The sequence below is a fragment of the Hyperolius riggenbachi genome, chromosome 3, assembly GCF_040937935.1.
Source record: "Hyperolius riggenbachi isolate aHypRig1 chromosome 3, aHypRig1.pri, whole genome shotgun sequence".
NCBI lineage: Eukaryota > Metazoa > Chordata > Amphibia > Anura > Hyperoliidae > Hyperolius > Hyperolius riggenbachi.
The window spans coordinates 172885448-172905078 of NC_090648.1; the positions used below are offsets into that span (position 1 = coordinate 172885448).

General features: G+C 43.4%; 1 protein-coding gene across 1 annotated transcript in view; it reads left to right on the top strand.

Annotated features, from left to right (window-relative positions):
* The window catches only part of LOC137562243 (ras and EF-hand domain-containing protein-like), a 75348-nt gene extending 58809 nt beyond the window's left edge, over positions 1-16539 (top strand). Inside the window, exons 9-15 of the mRNA XM_068273574.1 lie at positions 119-235; positions 730-874; positions 8719-8800; positions 10277-10391; positions 11634-11747; positions 11835-11911; positions 12971-16539. Coding sequence (XP_068129675.1) covers positions 119-235; positions 730-874; positions 8719-8800; positions 10277-10391; positions 11634-11747; positions 11835-11911; positions 12971-13067 — 747 coding nt within the window. The 3' untranslated portion in view covers positions 13068-16539. The remainder of the gene's footprint in view (positions 1-118; positions 236-729; positions 875-8718; positions 8801-10276; positions 10392-11633; positions 11748-11834; positions 11912-12970) is intronic.
* Positions 16540-19631: the final 3092 nt, after the last annotated feature.

Genomic DNA, 19631 nt, shown 5'->3' on the forward strand with positions numbered 1-19631 from the left:
AAAAGACGACATTTAAACCTGACAATAGTTTTTTTTTCAACCATTCTGTACTTTTATACAAGCCTTGATACAAGGTGTACCTACTCAGCTGCATGAAAGCTTTTGACTTATTTTCCAGACAGTAGAGTTTAGATCAGAAGTTGATGGAAAAATCAAGTGGACTCCATCTCGTCCTGTAAGCCGCAGCGGTTCAACCGCCTCATCAAAAAGACGACTTCCTGCGTTCACACCCAAAGTGAGTACATTACACAAGACTGCCTGTTCTGAATAACTCTTCTCTTCCATGTCTATTTATAGAAGGCAAACTTTGCCTGGACTATAATAACACGATCAGTGCAACATTGGTAGCCTGTAAAAGTGCTGTTCATTTAGATATGGGCCTCAATTCACTAAGCTTTATTAAACATTTGATAATTTACCTTATGAGTAAAATCTAATTTTGAATTCACCAAGGTGTTCTAGATTTATCATATGTTTTATCGATAAAACGTTCAATATATCTATTACACCTTAGTGAATTCAAAATTAGATTTTACTCATGAGGAAAATTATCAAATGTTTGATAAAGTGTTTGATAAAGCTTAGTGAATTGAGGCCATGGTAGATAGCTATCCTAACCTATGTAGCCTAATTTCCTATTTTACTTTATCATAATACCTTCTAATACAAAATTATATAGAAGATCTTTATTGCATGCTTGAATATATAATGTGCTTATGTCCTTTGCAGAAGGAAGGCCTTGAATTAGGAGGATCTCAAGTTTCAAGTCCAATTTACCGGCTTGTACTGGCTGGAGATGCTGGTTCTGGGAAGTCCAGTTTCCTACTTAGACTTTGTCTGAATGAATTCAGAGGGGACATTCCCACTACCTTAGGTTGGTTTTACATTTATTATATTATTAAGGGTTTTATGAGTTCCACAGGGCTTTAGTTTTCTGTAAGACCCCTTCCCCATTTGAGAGCAACGGAAAAAGTGAGTGGCCGTGCTTCAGAAACCATGCGTTGTGATTCCACAGTGAATTGCAATGCATGGATGGGGACATTATACAGTGCAGTCCAAGCACGTCTGATGTCCTTGTGTATTGCATCACACCGTGTTCCTGCAGAATGCAGCTAAAATGCGAGTGTGGGGGAGGGTCTTAACACATTGGCCTGTATTTGACATACAGTAAATAGCGTTGTGTATAGAGGTCAGGAACCAGCTAGGAGTAATCTATCCTTCGTGTGACAACATAGAACTGCTAGAAGGCAGAACGTGACTGATGTGAGTAACTCTACAACATGTAGTCTGTAATTTTAGATCCTTTGAGGTAATTTAAAACTTTAGGACAACCTGAAAAACATGCAGTTTCTATGCGCGAAAAATACGTTTGCTAGTGATTTACATTATAACCTAGTAATGTGTGTCTTTTCAACGTCCTACAATAGTTTCCTGGTTGTCGCACTGTGCGGGGTCTCATGTTATTAAGCACTAATGCTTTAAAGATTTGTAGTGTGCTCACTGGTATGAGATAAACATTTTAGTAGATTTTATGAAGCTTTATGCACAGTTCATCCAAAGGTTCTTTAAACTTCACTTTACACAATGCCCTGTGGTCCGCAGGCTAGGACAAGATTTCCATTCCTCAGGGCCACTGCACATTCGCAGCACATTGAGGCATCTCCTATCTAAGGCTTATCTTTGTCAACAATGCTCCTTTCTCTTCCTTCAAGCAGTCACTTGGATAATAATTTAGGCCCTTTCTCTCACAGGGGGGTACTATGACCTGTAAGACAACGACACCTTCTAGGGAATTGAGGGGCCCATACACCCAGCCGATTTTCTGGCCGACCGATCGATCCCGATCGATCGATCGTTTGCAAATCGGTTGGCCAATCGACCGATCGATGGCCGATTTCGATGGATTTCCATCGAACTGGCAGGGTGGAAAATTTAGGTCGATCTGATGAGATTGCTTATCAGTTTGCATTGGCCTTAATGGAAATCTGATGGCAAAAAAATGCCATCAGATCGAATTTCAATAGATTTCAAACTGAAATCTATTGGAATTCTATCCTGGTAAAAAATGTTCTAAAAACGCATCAGATAGATCATCAGATGCATTTCTTATCTATCTGCTGCCAATCTGACGAGTGTATGGGCACCTTTACTGTTGCTCTCCTTTTCACTACATGGGGCTGAGCTGACTATGTATATAAATACTGTAGCCCTGGTAATCAAAATTTGCTTCCAAGTCCTGCACTGACCACAAGTTTTTATATACTTTTTAAGGAAAACTAGTTTGTGTTTTCAATTCCTGTCCAAGTCCCAATTCCAGCTGCTACAATAGTTACAGAATAAAAAGAATAAACCTCTTCTCTTTTTCAATAGTGCTAGACAAGGTGTTAGTAAAAAGATAAGTCTGGGTTGAAACTCCCTCCAAAATTGCAGCAGACATGATTCTGAAGATAATCCCCAAAACCTCACATATTTCAAGAAAAAATTTGGCCTGTGTTTTTCATCAAAATACTTATACCAATGAGGTAGACCTTGCCTGGTAATCCAATATCTACACACTGCTGATAGAGGCTCCTCAGGTTAGGTATAGCCCATTAGCTACCGTATATACTCAAATATATGCTGACCCGAGTATAAGCCAACCCCCCCCCTCCCATTTACCTTAAAAAAAAACCTGGAAAAATGGTTGACCCGAGTATAAGCCGGGGTAGAAAATGCAGCAGCTGATGGAGCAAATATTGTTGGCTACAGGGACACAGGACCTAGTTTCACCTAGTTTTTAAAAGTGATACAGGAACTCAGTGGCGTAGCTACAAACCTCTGGGCCCCTATGCGGAATCTGGATGTGGCCCCCCCCCCCCCCGGCAACAGCCCCCCCTCCCCCGGCAACACCCGACGGACGCACACACATATCAAAATCCCTATAGCCAGCTATAGGTCCCCCCAGTATAGGTAGCCAGGCATAGGTAAGCCAGTATAGTTGCCCCCGGTATAGGTGAGATAGGCAGGCGCCGCCGGTATAAGTTAGATAGATAGGTGCCCCCGGTACAGGTCAGCTAGGTGGGTGCCTCTAATATAGGTAGCCAGAATAGTTGCCCCCAGCGTAGGTTAGATAGGTAGGTGCCCCCAGTATAGGTTAGTTAGGTAGGTGCCTCCAATATAGGTAGCCAGTTTAGTTGCCACCTGTATAGGCTAGCTAGGTGCCCCCAATACAGGTTAGATAAGTAAGTGCCCCCAGTATAGATTAGATAGGTAGGTGCCCCCCCAGTATAAATTAGATTAGGTAGGTGCCCCCCAGTATAGGTTAGATTAGGTAGCTGCCCCACAGGATAGATTAGGTAGCTGCCCCCAGGATAGATTAGGTAGGTGCCTACCCAGTATAGGTTAGATTAGGTAGGTGCCTACCCAGTATAGGTTAGATTAGGTAGCTGCCCCCCAGGATAGATTAGGTAGCTGCCCCCAGGATAGATTAGGTAGGTGCCCCCCAGTATAGGTTAGATTAGGTAGCTGCTCCCCAGGATAGATTAGGTAGCTGCCCCCAGGATAGATTAGGTAGGTGCCCCCCAGTATAGGTTAGATTAGGTAGGTGCCCCCCAGTATAGGTTAGATTAGGTAGCTGCCCCCCAGCATAGATTAGGTAGCTACCCCCCAGGATTAGGTTAGATTAGGTAGCTGCCCCCCAGGATAGATTAGGTAGCTGCCCCCCAGGATAGATTAGGTAGCTGCCCCCAGGATAGGGTAGGTAGGTAGGTGCCCCGTCCCCATAATGGAGGGGGGGGCCGCAGCCGCGGGGAGGGCAGCCCGACCTCTCCCTCCCTTCCTCTCCCCGGGGCCCCCCCCTCAGATGCAGAGTGAGCGGCTCACGGAAGCGCTGTAGGCAGAACTCACCTCCGTCGCTGCGTTCCAATCGCCGCTGGTCTCCTCCCGCTCTGCATAGATGCTATTACACACGCAGCTTCCTGTTTAGCCGGAAGCAGTGTGTAACAGCATCTATGCAGAGCCAGCCAGAGAGGAGATCAGCGGCGAGTGGAACCCAGGGAGGTGAGTTCTGCCTACAGCGCTTCCGTGAGCCGCTCACTCTGCATCTGAGGGGGGGGGGGGGGGGGCGAGGAGAGGAAGGGAGGGAGAGGTCGGGCTGCCCTCCACGCGGCTGCGGCTCCCCCCTACCAGCGCGCACGGGCCGCATGGCCCTCCAAACGGAGATGGGCCCCCCGGGCCCCTCCCCCGCCTCTTCAGGAGCCGGGCCCGGTCGCCAAGGCGACCGCTGCGACCGCGGGCCCTACGCCCTTGCAGGAACTGACCTTTATGCATTTCCCCTGTGAATTCAACTGCTTGGCTACAGGATGTTACATAAGGATGTCCCTTTCATGGAGATCAGAGATTGAGATATTAGACTATGCGGGCTATGAGCCGCTACCCCGCACCCCCCCCCCCCCCCAGATATGACAGGCTCCATATCCTTGACATTACAGTTGTCCTTTCAATAAGATTAAATTCCCTCATAGGTTGCTATGTAATCCAACACCAGTCCTGTTGGCATATATATGATTAAACGGACATGGAAACAATCCAAACCTCCAGTCAGTCTGCTGAGTGACGTCCAGCCTGTAAGCTATGATGCATGCAGCAGTAGAAGCTGAATAAGTCACTGGCAGCTTTATATTTCTGCAGCATTGTTGAGGTAGGGTTGGCATGCTATGATGAAGCTGTGCGAGCTGAGGGCCGCCATTACCCCCCCCCCCCCCCCGAGCGGAGCAGCATGTGTTAGGATGTGTGCATAGTGGTTATGGAGTAAGCTAGGATTGGCATGCTATGATGACGCTGTGCGAGCTGAGGGACGCCATCCCGCCCCCCCGAGCGGAGCAGCATGTGTTAGGATGTGTGCATAGTGGTTATGGAGTAAGCTAGGGTTGGCATGCTATGATGAAGCTGTGCGAGCTGAGGGCCGCCATCCCACCCCCCCCCGAGCGGAGCAGCATGTGTTAGGATGTGTGCATAGTGGTTATGGAGAAAGCAAGGAAAGGCATGCTATGATGACGCTGTGCGAGCTGAGGGCCGCCATCCCGCCCCCCCGAGCGGAGCAGCACGTGTTAGGATGTGTGCATAGTGGTTATGGAGTGAGCTAGGATTGGCATGCTATGATGAAGCTGTGCGAGCTGAGGGCCGCCATTACCCCCCCCCCCCCCCCCCCCGAGCGGAGCAGCATGTGTTAGGATGTGTGCATAGTGGTTATGGAGTAAGCTAGGGTTGGCATGCTATGATGACGCTGTGCGAGCTGAGGGCCGCCATCCCGCCCCCCCCCCCCCCCCGAGCGGAGCAGCATGTGTTAGGATGTGTGCATAGTGGTTATGGAGTGAGCTAGGATTGGCATGCTATGATGAAGCTGTGCGAGCTGAGGGCCGCCATCCCGCCCCCCCCCCCCCCCGAGCGGAGCAGCATGTGTTAGGATGTGTGCATAGTGGTTATGGAGTAAGCTAGGGTTGGCATGCTATGATGAAGCTGTGCGAGCTGAGGGCCGCCATTACCCCCCCCCCCCCCCCCCCCCCCCCGAGCGGAGCAGCATGTGTTAGGATGTGTGCATAGTGGTTATGGAGTAAGCTAGGGTTGGCATGCTATGATGACGCTGTGCGAGCTGAGGGCCGCCATCCCGCCCCCCCCCCCGAGCGGAGCAGCATGTGTTAGGATGTGTGCATAGTGGTTATGGAGTGAGCTAGGATTGGCATGCTATGATAAAGCTGTGCGATGCTGAGGGCTGCTATCCGGACCCCCGAGCAGAGCAGCATGTGTTAGGATGTGTGCATAGCTGTTAAGGAGCGCACAGTTTGTCCCGACAGCAACATGTAGTAGGTGAAGCCTCGCGGCATTGCTCTAACCTGTTGGCTCCGCGCTTTCCCCTGTATTCAATTACTCTGGAGCGGTCTCCCTTCCTCCTCTGCCCCCTCGCGCTGCTCTCCCATGTCTTGTCTCAGCTGCCCAGGTCTCAGTACGCTACGAGTTACCAGGCGTCCTCCTCTGTCTGTCGCACCACTATGACTCCAGTAGTGATGCCACTAGGGGGCGTCATAGTGGTGCGACAGACAGAGGAGGACGCCTGGTAACTCGTAGCGTACCGAAACCCGGGCAGCTGAGACAGGACATGCCGATGCAGGCGGTGGTGCACTGGGGGGGGTTGCCCTGTGGTGGTGGCTCGTGTATAAGCCAAGACCCCCACTTTTGGGACACTTTTTGAGCCCAAAAACTCGGCTTATACACGAGTATATACTGTGTGTGTGTGTGTGTGTGTGTGTGTGTGTGTGTGTGTGTGTGTGTGTGTTAAAGTTATCACACTGCTGAGAAATTTACTAAAAAGTATCTTAAAGGATGGTCACTGTTCCATGCTGACGTAGTTATTCATTTCTTATAAATCCTGACAGTATGCTATGACTTGTCAAGACCATATAATAAATTAAGTTCATATATACCGGTAATCTTTCTGAACAGATTACTTGTCATCTGTGTGCACAAGTCTCTTGATTCAAAGATGCAGCATGTTATTGCATATAATTGCCAGGTTATCAGAGCAGTATGTAAACCTAGGAGAAAAGCCATTTTTATTGGACAAGAAGACAATGCAAGTGTGTATTTTCCAAGACATGGCTGTGTGTGTTTGTTGGCTGCTGATCGCTGATGTAAGGCCACAGGGAAAGGCAGTTCTGGAATGGTATCCCATGTAGTTGCACTAGTTGGGTAATGAGTAGTGTCAAAATATTTCAATTACAAAAATAAAAAGTTAAGAAATGGTAATTTTTGGATAACAATACACAGGCAAACTACTAAAAAGAAGAGTTGTAAGTTTTACAGAGAGTCTCTACCCCTCCAATCAAGTTAAATCCACTTAACAATTGCTATGACATTAATGTGTGCTATATTAGTAATTTTACATTTTAAAATGATTTGTGCATTCAATTTTACGTCCATCTGTCAATACATAAAACTGCAGGAACATTTAAGAGGCAGTATTTGTAACCACGGCATCAGCAAACCTTTGATGTGATTTGTTTAAAAATAAATCATTTAGAAATGTAATCTCTTTGCATAAGTAATTAGCTGCACAAAGCAGGAAGCATTGCAACTCCTCATGCACTTTTGGTATAATTTGGAGACAGTCACAGCAACAGATGCTAATTTGGCTATTTAATTTAAGAACCCTAGGCGGTCAATTTATAGACAAATGAGAACTACAGAAGTACTTACCTCTGTAACTTCCTATGATATTATTGCACTGGTCGGTGAGTTTATCATATTTACAATTTTATAATAAATAAAAGTGCTGCATATATAATTGCAATAATAAAGAAAACCCCTCATCTGTTATCACTAAATGGCTTCCTGTGGCAATACAACAGTGATAATGCAGAAATAAAACAATGGTAGTTGACAGGATGAAGCATCATGGGATGATTTCTCCCACTGGCTTGCATTGGTATCACTGTCATATTTACATAAACCACATCAGCTAGCAATTATTGTTTTTTAAATACAAAAGTCCTTTTGTATTTTTTATAAAAAAAAAAAAGTTTTTGTTTACCCAGAAGTTTATGGTTTTTCAGGGGTACTGAAGTGGTTAATAAATATGATACATACATAAACTTGGCCTAGACTAGAGGACAAAGGTAAGGGTATCATTCCAGATACAGACCACAATAAAAATCTTCTAAGCTTTGTATTATTTCCATTGTATTGGCATCACATTGATGAAGCTGAACGGGTTCAGCTTCTCCGCCCCAGTCCTAGTATACAGTTTAAGCACCATTGTAACAAAGTCCATTGAGATATTGACTTTAGAGCTAAAGGTGCTCATACACTTACAGATGGGCAACCGATTTGGGCAAAAGATAGAGCCCTCTCAGATCAGCATCTATTCAGAGAGAGATCTATTCCTCCCACACACTGCACATAGATTTTTAATACATTTTAGTCTAAAATAAAATCTATGATAATACGTGGAACTGCCACTAACGCCGTAGATAGTCTTATCACTCCAGAGCCTCATATCCGGCTTATGGGCCCCCAGGTTTCCCCTCAAGCTAATAGTGTACGTACTCATGTAATATGGGGCTGGGTCACGAAGAATGAGAACCAACGCAGTGGCCGGACAGGTGAGTACACTTCATGGCCTGGAGTACTCTGCAAGGGCCTTGGGGGAGCACTATTAGATGGGGAAGGGGGGAATGACCATTACCTACCTCCATGCTTCTACTCCCACCCCCACCCTTTCACAATGATCTTCCATCTAGTTTGACCTATAATTTTTATCAATTTCATCCAGAAATTGATCTAGATTATAATCTGGTGTCGGGACCATGTTGGGTCATTGATCTCCAGCAGACTCGATTACAGTGATCTAATCTGCCAGGGATAATTGATTAGTGTATGACCTCAAGTCAGATCATCTGGCAAATTACTTGTATCTCTGCTCTGTGTTCTTCATGTTCACAGGGTATGTCAGTTTAATTGACATTGTTTTGCCTGTAAAGGGATTATTTGTATAAGAACCATGCTGTACAATTCTCACCTAGTTCAAGCACCTTTGCACCGATAGTGTTTGTTTTTCCATTTCAGATCACCTTAGCACATAGTTTTGTGAAGTCTTTTATCTTCACATCTCTTCTATTTCCCTCTGTCTTAGCTGCCAGGTTGCTATAAACAATGTCATATAAGGATATTTCTTTTTGTATTAAGGGGTTGACTTTCAGATGAAGAAACTATTAGTAGATGGACAACATACAACACTGCAGATCTGGGACACAGCTGGACAGGAAAGGTATGTGCAAACCTTGAACATACATATATATATCTACCTGCAGTGATAACATTGTTAGTTTAAACACAGCAATGCTATTTATATATAGCATTAATCACAGTCTTAAGAGTCAGCCCATTCCACAGCTGATATGGATTCTGTAGGGTGACACAGATGACTGAATCAACTGGCCAGCGTTTAATTTTTAAAGCAAACCCGAGGTGTGTTTAAAGAATGTTATCTGCATACAGAGGCTGGATCTGCCTATACAGCCCAGCCTCTGTTGCTATCCCAAACCCCCCTAAGGTCCTCCTGCACTCTGCAATCCCTCATAAATCACAGCCGTGCTGTGAGGCTGTGTTTACATCTATAGTGTCAGTCTCAGCTGCTCCCCCGCCTCCTGCATAGCTCCGGTCCCTGCCCCGTCCCTTTCCTCCAATCAGCAGGGAGGGAAGGGATGCAGGCGGGGACTAGAGTTCTGCAGGAGGCGGGGAGAGCAGCAGACTGACACTATAGAGATAAACACAGCCAGCTCTGACAAGCTGTTTGTCAGCAGCGTGGCTGTGATTTATGAGGGATTGCAGAGTGCAGGGGGACCCTAGGGGGGTTTGGGATAACAGAGGCTGGGCTGTATAGGCAGATCCAGCCTCTGTATGCAGATAATATTCTTCAAACCCACCTCGGGTTCTCTTTAAAGCAGATATTCTCACAGCAGCCAGCAGGGGATCCTTATATAGATCTTTTCCATAGTGTTTTTGTAAAGAATAAAGCAGATACTGAAAATCCTCCATGAGGAGATGGACTAGTCCTGTTCTGTCAGCTTCTGAGGAAGTTCTGAGCTTAGGTCCGTTTTAAGGGGCCAGAGATGCCGTGTCCAAGGTGGTTAAAGTGAACCCGAGGTAAAAAAAATAATTTGAGGAGGTAAACAATTATATTTATCCTCCTACTCCTAAAAATGACTTTTTATGTATCCCATGATTTTCTTTTATATTTAAACATTTACAAAGTATTTTGAATATTTTAAGGTCTTTAATCAGTGGCAGCCTATTAAGTGACCCAGAGTTAGAAAAAGGTCAATAGTTCATGTATTTTATCTCTTCCTGCCCTCAGATGTTGTACTCTGCCTGGAAAACTTTTATGGCTGTAATGTTCTTATCTGTGACATTTGCTATATTCCCGACAAGGTACCAACAAGACAGAAGCTGTCACTTCCATTCCTGGAAATTAACTCTTTCAGGCAGCAAAATAAAAGAAGTATAGAAGCCTGGTGATTAATCAATGTTTGGCACTGTACATACATGTTTGTTTCCTCATGTCACATATCGCCTCGGATACACTTTTTAAGCTCCTACATGAGCTGTTTTAGGCAGGGTAGGTTCAGCAGTATAAACTTAGATCTCATTGCTGTCAGCCAGCTTGGTAAATGTAAAGACAAGCTCTTTCATTTCGTAGATTTGTCACTGGATGAAACTGAATTGTGAATATTTGTACATTTAGGTTCCGCAGCATAGCAAAGTCTTACTTCCGGAAAGCGCATGGCGTGCTACTGATGTATGATGTCACATCAGAAACCAGTTTCCTCAATGTACGCCAGTGGATTGATGAGATCAAGGTAAATTGATGTGTTTTCTGACTGCAATAAACTCTTCTGAATGGAAATTTTAGAAATATGTGGTATTTACATAAAATGTGAATCACAACACTCAGATAAATTCTGTTGTTCCATTAGGATGAATTTGTGCATCGCAGTTGCAGTGCGTAGCAGCTCTATATAAAATTTGCCTAGGCACGGCCTGATAATCTAGCAGATTAGGTAGCTCATACACACGCTTAAAGTGAACCTCCCAGACTAAAAATCTACTCAGCAGCACTGAAAAGGCTTGGTGTTTCTTTAACAGTTTCACAGCATCAGAACTTTGTTTTGCTTAACCAAGCTTTATTTTTGGCTGCACAAAAGCTAAGCTCCGCCCCATCAAAGAAAACTGCATTTTTCCCCTGATGCTGTGCAAAGCATGATGGGATCTCTAAAGTGGCTGTTCACGTTGCTTAGCAACTGGGAGGGGTGATCAGGACACAGGACAGTTGGAACTGTCTCATGCTCCCTGACACCTCCTTTCAACCAAAAAGATGGCTGCCCCCATGAAATCACAAACATTTGCCTGTTCTTTTAAAAAGGTGGGTAAGAGAATATATTACCTATCTATTTTAATTAACATAACTAATGGATCTTAATGACAGGATGTTTGTTTAGGCTGAAGTTCCTCTTTAACCAAAGTTGGCTGAGGCGGCCGTTAACGACCGCCTTAGCTGATAATCAAGTGTGTATATGGCAGCCCCTCCCCCCCCCCCCCCCCCCCCCCAACTAGCGGTACATCCAGTGGATCAACTCACCTGACCGATGGCCAACTTCATTGTTCTCTGTGCTCCCATGTCAGCCATGTGACACACATGCTACTACGTCATCCCTCGCGCCCCCCCCCCGCAAAGCAACAGAACGTGTTGTCAGCTGCACAGCTGATAGGCGCCTGTGTAGCCCAGCCCATCTATGTCACCCAAGGGGATCGGGATCCCTGACGGGCGCCATAAGTCAAAGGTGTGTACGCACCTTCATATGTCATTTGATTTCTAATCACGCCGTTTAGTCACTGCTGTCAACAGATATACACTCTGATATTGTACAGCCATAGGGATGACTATAGCTTACCCACTGTGTATGTCTACTGAAAGGTAACTGTAGGCAATAAGATAATGTGTGTGATTATAAGAGGGGGCCTGTAAGGCGTGTGCTTGTTTATGCAGGTCTAGTGCTTAATGACATGACCTCTTGCCTTCACAATCTACTCTTCTGTTTCAGAATTCTTGTGACAAGTCCATCCCTCTGATGTTGATTGGTAACAAGACTGACCTGAGGGTAGAAGTCAATGAATCAAGAGCAATTCAAACTTCAATGGGAGAGAAGCTGGCTATGGTGAGCGTTTCATTCATTTACTGAAGTGCTTATCTGAAGGATGAAGCGTCTGTGCAGAGATATCACTGTGCTGCTTTTCATTTCTAGGCCTATGGCTCCCTCTTCTGTGAGACAAGCGCAAAGGACGGCACCAACGTGGTGGAAGCTGTTCTGCATCTCGCTCGGTAAATCTAGATAACAAGAAGTTTTTATTCTTTCCAAAATTCAGCATTTCCTTCTTAAAACAGAAGGTTTTTTTATGTTCCTTTCAGGCCACTTCCATTCAGTGTATGACCTGGTAAATGAAATATGGCTGATAATTTATTGAAAAGGAAAGCCAGATTGCATAGTCTAGAACTGACCATTGTCAAAACAATGGTTAATTTGAATTAATTCTACTCTTGATGCCTGATGGCCCATTTCCACTGAGTCCTAATTTGCATTTGTACTGACAGCAATGCAATTTTAATGGACTTGTTACTATTGAATGTGTTTTTTGTAGTCGTTTCGATCTGAAAAAAAAAAAAAAAAAAATCAGACCGCTTGCTGCAGATTTTAGCACCATACGTCCATTTCCCATGAATGATAGTAAATTACACGAGATACACGCAAGAATTTGCATAAAATATTTCATACAATAATGCAAACATTTGCATGCGAAATTCAATATCCTTGTGGAAACGGGTTGTTAAAGTGTTCCTGATACGAATAGTGTCTCAGGATTTATACTTATCTGGGGCTTCCTCCAGCCCCCTTCAGTCCCTTACCGTCTCCCCGGGCCGCTCTGTTCCCCCGCTGAACGGCCCGGTACTTTGGCAAAGTCGCGCTTCGTTGCACGTGCCCCAGTAGCGCTCCTGTTATTGGGGGCATTCTGTGCCTGTGCAGTAGTCGTGATGGAGCATGATTTTGCCAAAATACCGGGCTGTGCAGCGGGGACCAGAGCGGCCTGGAGAGATGATGGACCAAACAGCCTGAAGGGGGCTGGAGGAAGCCCCAGGTAAGTATAAATCCTGAGACACTATTTGTCTCAGGTACACTTTTAGGACCCGTTTCCACAAAGTTATTGAATTTCGCATGCAAATTTTTTGCATACTTGACACTAGTTTATTTCTTTTCACCGCTTTGCATAAAATGCTGAATGTTCCCGGAAACATTATTGTAAGCTGAACAATAGTGAACTGTTCTGTTCTCCAGTCATTGCTGTAAACCTAATAAGTCCTGTAATGTTTTGTTTCTCTGCACAGGGAAGTGAAAAAGACTGTCAACCCTGTGGAAGAAAACAAAGCGTCTGTGACTAAACTCAGTATTCCCGAGAGGACGTCTATGTGCTGCAAGATCTGACCACACCCCCTTTCCATGGAGCTCTGTACTAGTAGCAAGACATTCAAATATGAAGGACAAACCACTTACTCCATTTGCAATAAGGAACACATGTCTGTGATTGATGGCACAATACAGTGCCTGATTTTATGGCTTTCCAGGAGTTCGGTCAAATAGAATACGGTTCCTCCCAATGCCAGGGAGATGTCAGAGAAATGTAAACATAAAGTGTGCAGTTCTCTTATTTCAGAAGTAATTTTCACAGTGATCTATCCATTGCTCTCCCTTCCCCTCCTCTGAGTCCTGGAGGAGGCAGGTGGGTTCTGCATCTGCCCGCAGCGTATGATACCACAGCGCCTTACTCAGAGAAGGCATGTGTCTGGCTATAAGGGTGCTGCTGAATCCTTGTCTTGCACTATGGGTGGCAGTAGAGTGGTCACATAACTGCAAACATTACACCTGAAATAGGCACATTGAAAAAGCACTTACTATCACTGGTTGTGATGGAAGCTGGGGATGCCTTTTATAGGTTGCTGAATTCTTGGTATTCTGCCTCCAACTTACATTTTAACAAAAGGAACAAAGTCCATTCTTTCTCCTAGAAGGAAACTCAAAATGATTTCTCAGGTGAACAAAGACTTTGCGATACAATATTACAAATCTATAACATGAAGTAGTGCAGAATGCATTCAAGAAGTGCAAATTAGTTCAGAGTGCCCCACTGTGAGACCAAGCATCTGCTCCAAGTCTGGTTCCATGCCGTCTCTTACAAGGTCAAGGGATTGCCTGCTCATGTTGTAGCTCTTTTAGAGCTTTGTTATTATTTCAGCTTTAGTAAAATAATATTTTTTTGTTTTTTATAAAATGTCTTTGTAAAATATTTTAGGAAGTAACAGATTAGGTGTTGTTTTGCCAGGTTTAGCATGTAAATATGGTACACGGGCAGAACAGTAATAAGGAAATTCTCCTCTGTGAGGCTTTTTATGACTATTATCTTCTTATATGGTAGAGTAGCTTATTACAAACTTCAGGCATAGCGCACTCTAGTGGGGAGTTTCTGAATTGGCCAAAAGTTAAACCTAAACATTGGGGGGAGATTCATGTGAACAATGCACATTTAGCAACTGTGAATCTTTACAATTTTCCCTCTTTCCTCCAACGTGCCAATTCCATTTTGTGCCTTTTTTTTTTTTAAAAATGTAGGTTCTAATGTAATTAGCAATAGTAATTGCATCTAAAACTATTATTTATGTGCAGATTCGTTTGCCCAGGACATCATTGGCACAATTCACTTTAAATGTAATGTGTAAATGTGATGTTGTGGGCAGCCATAATTTACAGTCGCAATTGCACAGTTTTTGTAAAGTAGGTAAAAAAAAATACATTTGCAAATCTACCCCATAAATTGCCTCCACTCTTTGATTCTTTGTTTAAAAAGTGCGACAATAAATAAGAATTTTTCTAAAGCAGGGATGTGCAAAATTTTCGCCCCAGTGAGGTGTCTAGTGCTTGTAAGTCTGTACCTCTGCCTTGCCTAGAACACAAACTGTCCCTAGCTGTGATTTGGCCAGTTTGTAAAGTCAACTCTACATAAAGAGACAATAATTTAAGAGACTGTCAGTGACTGTTGCTCTAATACAGGAGAGTGATGATGTATTTAGCAACGGTAACGAAAGTGAAGTAAAAAACGTTCCTAACAAATGTTAACTGGGAAAAACATTCACTGCCTGCTTTTAAGCACACCTAACTTCACTGTCATGCAAACTTGCTGCCTGCTGCAGCTCTGTTGAAAGTCACATGATCAGCTAAGCAAGGAAACATATGAGTCCTTCACCCCAGAGGAGAAAGCATTTGTTTGTTTGCAAAGTTTCAGATATGGACTACTCGTCCACAAATATCTAGGCAAAAATGTAAAAGTATCTGTGAGTACCAGTGATTGTCCCTCTGGTTCCTGCTCCTCTATTGTTCCAGATCCTTTTTGTCTGCTGACACCCATAGAGAGGTGACATCTGCTCTGTATGATTTGGACACCACTCTGGTCATTTGGTAGCTGCCCTAGAATTTAAGGTAGCTCCTATTATACAAGATTACACATCAGTCAATTGACCTGTGTGTAGGGAAGTTCCCCATCAGGTCCTCTTATTGTACTGGTGAACACTGATTGGTGGACTAGTGCACATGGTTGTATTTATATTTCACTGATCTGTAATCTTGCGCCAGTTTCACAACAGCTTGTAAAAGGGCTTTACCCAAAACAGCGAGCCGTAGCTGCCATACGACTTTTTAATGTGCACCGTTTGTCATATTTTACCATTTGAGAAAATGAAGATTGCTTTTTCTAGAAGCAGAGCTCCCCAACCCTGTCCTCAAGGCCCACAAACATTACATGTTTTGCAGAAAACCACAAAACATTCATATGTGGGGTAATTAGTATCTCAGCAGAGCTGATTAACTACCTTTGTGAATTTCCACAAAACATGCACTGTTGGTGGGCCATGAGGACCGAGTTGGGGAACACTACTCTAAGTGGAGTACAGATGCTTGACAATTTTGTAGTAATTTCTGACCTAGCATACCCCCTTCACATCATGGGGATTGAATGGTTATGGATGTTAGCATGATGGAAAAATAAAACCAGTGTCTGTTCCAGTGTGCACACCTTTTGGACTTACTTGACTGATAACGTCATGGTACTGCACCTTACAATTCGATAAAAAAAAAACAATAGTTTCTACAGAAAAATCAAAAGCTTTTTTTTTTTCTTTTGAGTGAAAATTCCCAACTGATCTCCCATGTAATTTTTTTTTCATTGTTTTCTCAATTGGGAGTGGTGGAAATTTCTGATCTTTTTTTTTGCAAGATTTTATGGTGTGCGTGGTAGATTGATTATTTCGTAATGTAGAGACGCAAGCAATATTTTTTGTTCAGTGTTCTCAATCTTTTTTTTTTTTTTTTTTTTTTTCAAAATTGTGGACAAATTGAACAAAACACTTCTGGTACATTTGTTAGATTTTTCAAATGCTACAATCAATCAGAAAAATTAATTGTAACTCTTGAATTGAAAACAAATGTAAGGAATTGTATGGTGTGCGGCCACCTTTATAATGGTGTGTAATCCTGCATTGGGTTCCCTCCTTAAAGCGGAATATAACCCTGTATTTCAACTTTGCTCTAAAACATTATTTACAGTATATTATATGCAACCAGCATTTTTTTTTTTTTACTAGACCAGCATTGGAAGGGTTACACAGGGCTTTAAAGTTCCTGGAGATTTCTGCAGAGCATCCAAAGCTGACATAGATACATTTTGTTTACATAAATGTATCTAAGTGTTGAATGTGACTCACTGTCTCTCACTGAGAAGGAGTTGGAGGACAGCCAAAGAGTGTGTAACATTTCTCAATAGATACATATAACTAAATAGAATGTAACAATCTGAACTTCTGCATATCTCTCCAGGAACTTTAAACCTCTGTGTTTAACCCTTCCAATGCTGGTCTAGTAAAAAAAAAAATGCTTTTTGCATATAATATGCTGTAAATAATGTTTTAGAGCAAAGTTGAAATGCAGGGTTATATTCCGCTTTAATGTCCTAGGTAACAAGGAGGCTTTACCGTTCTGAGTGCATGAAAAGTCAGGCTAATGTAGTCTGGCAATCACTGAGCTTACTCAGGAACAGGCATATAGCAGAGCTGCCCTTCTAGCTCTAAACACAGTCACTGGACTGGATGAGAAATGGGGGACTTTGGTCCAACATTGCACCTGCCGGTAATTTCTATGTTACTAGCAATTCCCATCAGCTGCTTTTAATACGAATAACAAATTGTCCAAGGCTTCAGCAACTGTTGACTGTGTCCGTTATTTTATACAGTACTTTGCTTTTCTGTTTCGATGGTAAATAAATTTGTATTTAATCTTTTATGTATGTAATGTCTTTTGTTTTAAAAGTTTTTACAGCTGAAAAAAACATTCCCATTGTTTTTGTTGCTGAAATACTTAGACATATATCGGTACTTCTCCGTTAACCGGGCGCATCCGGCAGGTGGCGACAAAACTCCACCAGAGTTACATCTTTCCCTACTATCCATGTCAGCGTGGAGGGGGAATAGTAATTAGCGCCACCTGCCGGATGCGCCCGGCTAACGGATAAGTACCCATATATCTAATAATACAAAATGTGTAACATATAGCAAATAAAATACCTGATTTGTTTTCTCTGAAATCATAATCAATCTGATGAGCTACATGGAGATATATTCCTATTTTCTATCCAATTATCTCTTTATAGTTCTAGTATTATAACAAACTGTATTCAAGCATGCTTGAGGGCTGGAACCCACTAGAGCGCTCTAAATTGCAAGCTATTTCCCTAAATGCTCTGCCAATGTAAATGAACATAAGAAATGTCACAGTAGTGATTGTGATCAGCAAAATCGCATTTGCAGGACATGCAGCATTTTGGGAGTGTTTGCGCTTCAATATAAAATATTGAAGAGCTGGCAAATCACTCAGGAATCACTACACATAGCGATGTGTGTGCGATTTTTAAATTACTGCAAACTGTAACAAAAATTAAACTAATTTGAAAGAAACCATCAGAATTAAAAACACAAATCACTATCACAACATCGCTGCCAAAAAGCTTACACTTTTTAAAATCGCTACCAAAATTGCCGGAAAACGCTCATGAAATCACTTACTAAAAACCGCTAGCGATTTGTAGTGGGCTCCAGGCTGAACTGTATTTGAAATCCCTGTGATTACTCTGGTGTTTCCCAGTTTACTGCTCAGCAGTAGTGTGAGGCTAGGAGCACCCAAGGCAGAAGCACTAGCGTTGCACAAATCGCATGTGTTTTTTGCTCATAATTGCCCTCAATTCACTAAGCAGTTTAGACTAGTCTACTGATGGTTTGGTCAGTTAAATCAAAGAGGAATTCACTATTACCAAATGTTTTAGACCTGGTCTAAACCATTTGGTAATTAGGTGGGTAAAGCAGGGGAAATGATCAAAAGATGCAATTCACAAACTAGTAGCTATGACTGGCATCCTTCTCCTCTGATGAGCTCTCCTCTGGATACAATTGAACTCCTGCATAATTAATTCAAAAGGTTCCATCCTCACGTCTAAAATACCTCACATAATTACTTTACCGACAAGAAATCAGCTGGTCTATTCTCGGTCAGAAAAAGTGGGTGTGGTTACTCCTTGTTTGCCTTTGTGAATTGTGTAAGGTCTGATTCACACTACAAGAGCTTTTTAAATGCCAGATTTTAAAAGCTCTTGCTAATGTAATCCTATGGGGGATTTTTACAAAATCGCATCCCTCCAGTGTGAACACACACATAGGATAACATTAGCAAGAGCTTTTAAAATCCCAAATCTCTTAAAAAAAACAATTGTAGTGTGAATTAGCGCTAATTACTGAATGTTAGACTAGGTCTAAAACATTACACCAAACCATCAGTAGACTAAACCATCTGTAGACTAGAGATGTAGCGAACGGTTCGCCGGCGAACGGTTCCAGGCGAACATTGGGGGTTCGCGTTCGCCTGCGCCAGGCGAACTTTTCCAGAAGTTCGAGTCGCCCCATAATGCACTATGAGGGTCAACTTTGACCCTCTGCATCACAGTCAGCAGGCATATTGTAGCCATTCAGGCTACAGTAAGCCCTGGAGCCCTACCCCCCCTTATATAAGGCAGGGTCCGGCGGCCATTACACTTGTGTGCCTGCTAGTGAGAGGAAAGGGACAGCTGCTGCAGACTTGTTCTTCTAGGGACAGATTAGTTAGGTTCTTGGCTGCTTAGTTTGCTCCTGGCTGATTGTTATTGCTTTTATAGCACCCTAGCTCTTGTCAGAGCTCATCCTGTACACTTTTTTTTTTTTTTTTACTGTGTGTCAAACTGACACTTTTGTTGCATGCACAGCCTTGCTAATTGAGTGTGTGTGTGCCACTGCCAGCAGCCCAGCACATTCAGTGACTGACTGCCTGTGTGTGTGACAGGGAGCTGCACATTGTGCTACCCAGTACTGCATATACCCAGTACCTGTTGTTTACTTAACCCACCTCATCACTGCATATACCTAGCTTTGTGTTGAGTGAACCCAGCTCACTGCATATACCTACTACCTGTTGTGTTTACTTAACCCACCTCATCACTGCACATAACTACCTGTAGTGTTGAGTGAACCCAGCTCACTGCATATACCTACTACCTGTAGTGTTTACTTAACCCACCTCATCACTGCATATACCTAGCTTTGTGTTGAGTGAACCCAGCTCACTGCATCCTACTACCTGTTGTGTTGAGTGAACCCAGCTCACTGCATCCTACTACCTGTTGTGTTGAGTGAACCCAGCTCACTGCATCCTACTACCTTTACTGTTCAGTGAACCCAGCTCACTGCATCCTACTACCTTTACTGTTCAGTGAACCCAACTCACTGCATCCTACTACCTGTTGTGTTGAGTGAACCCACCTCACTGCATCCAAGTACCTTTACTGTTCAGTACACCCAGCTCACTGCATATACCTAGCATCCCCCCGAGATGGACAAAATGGACAAACCAGGTAGAGGAAGAGGT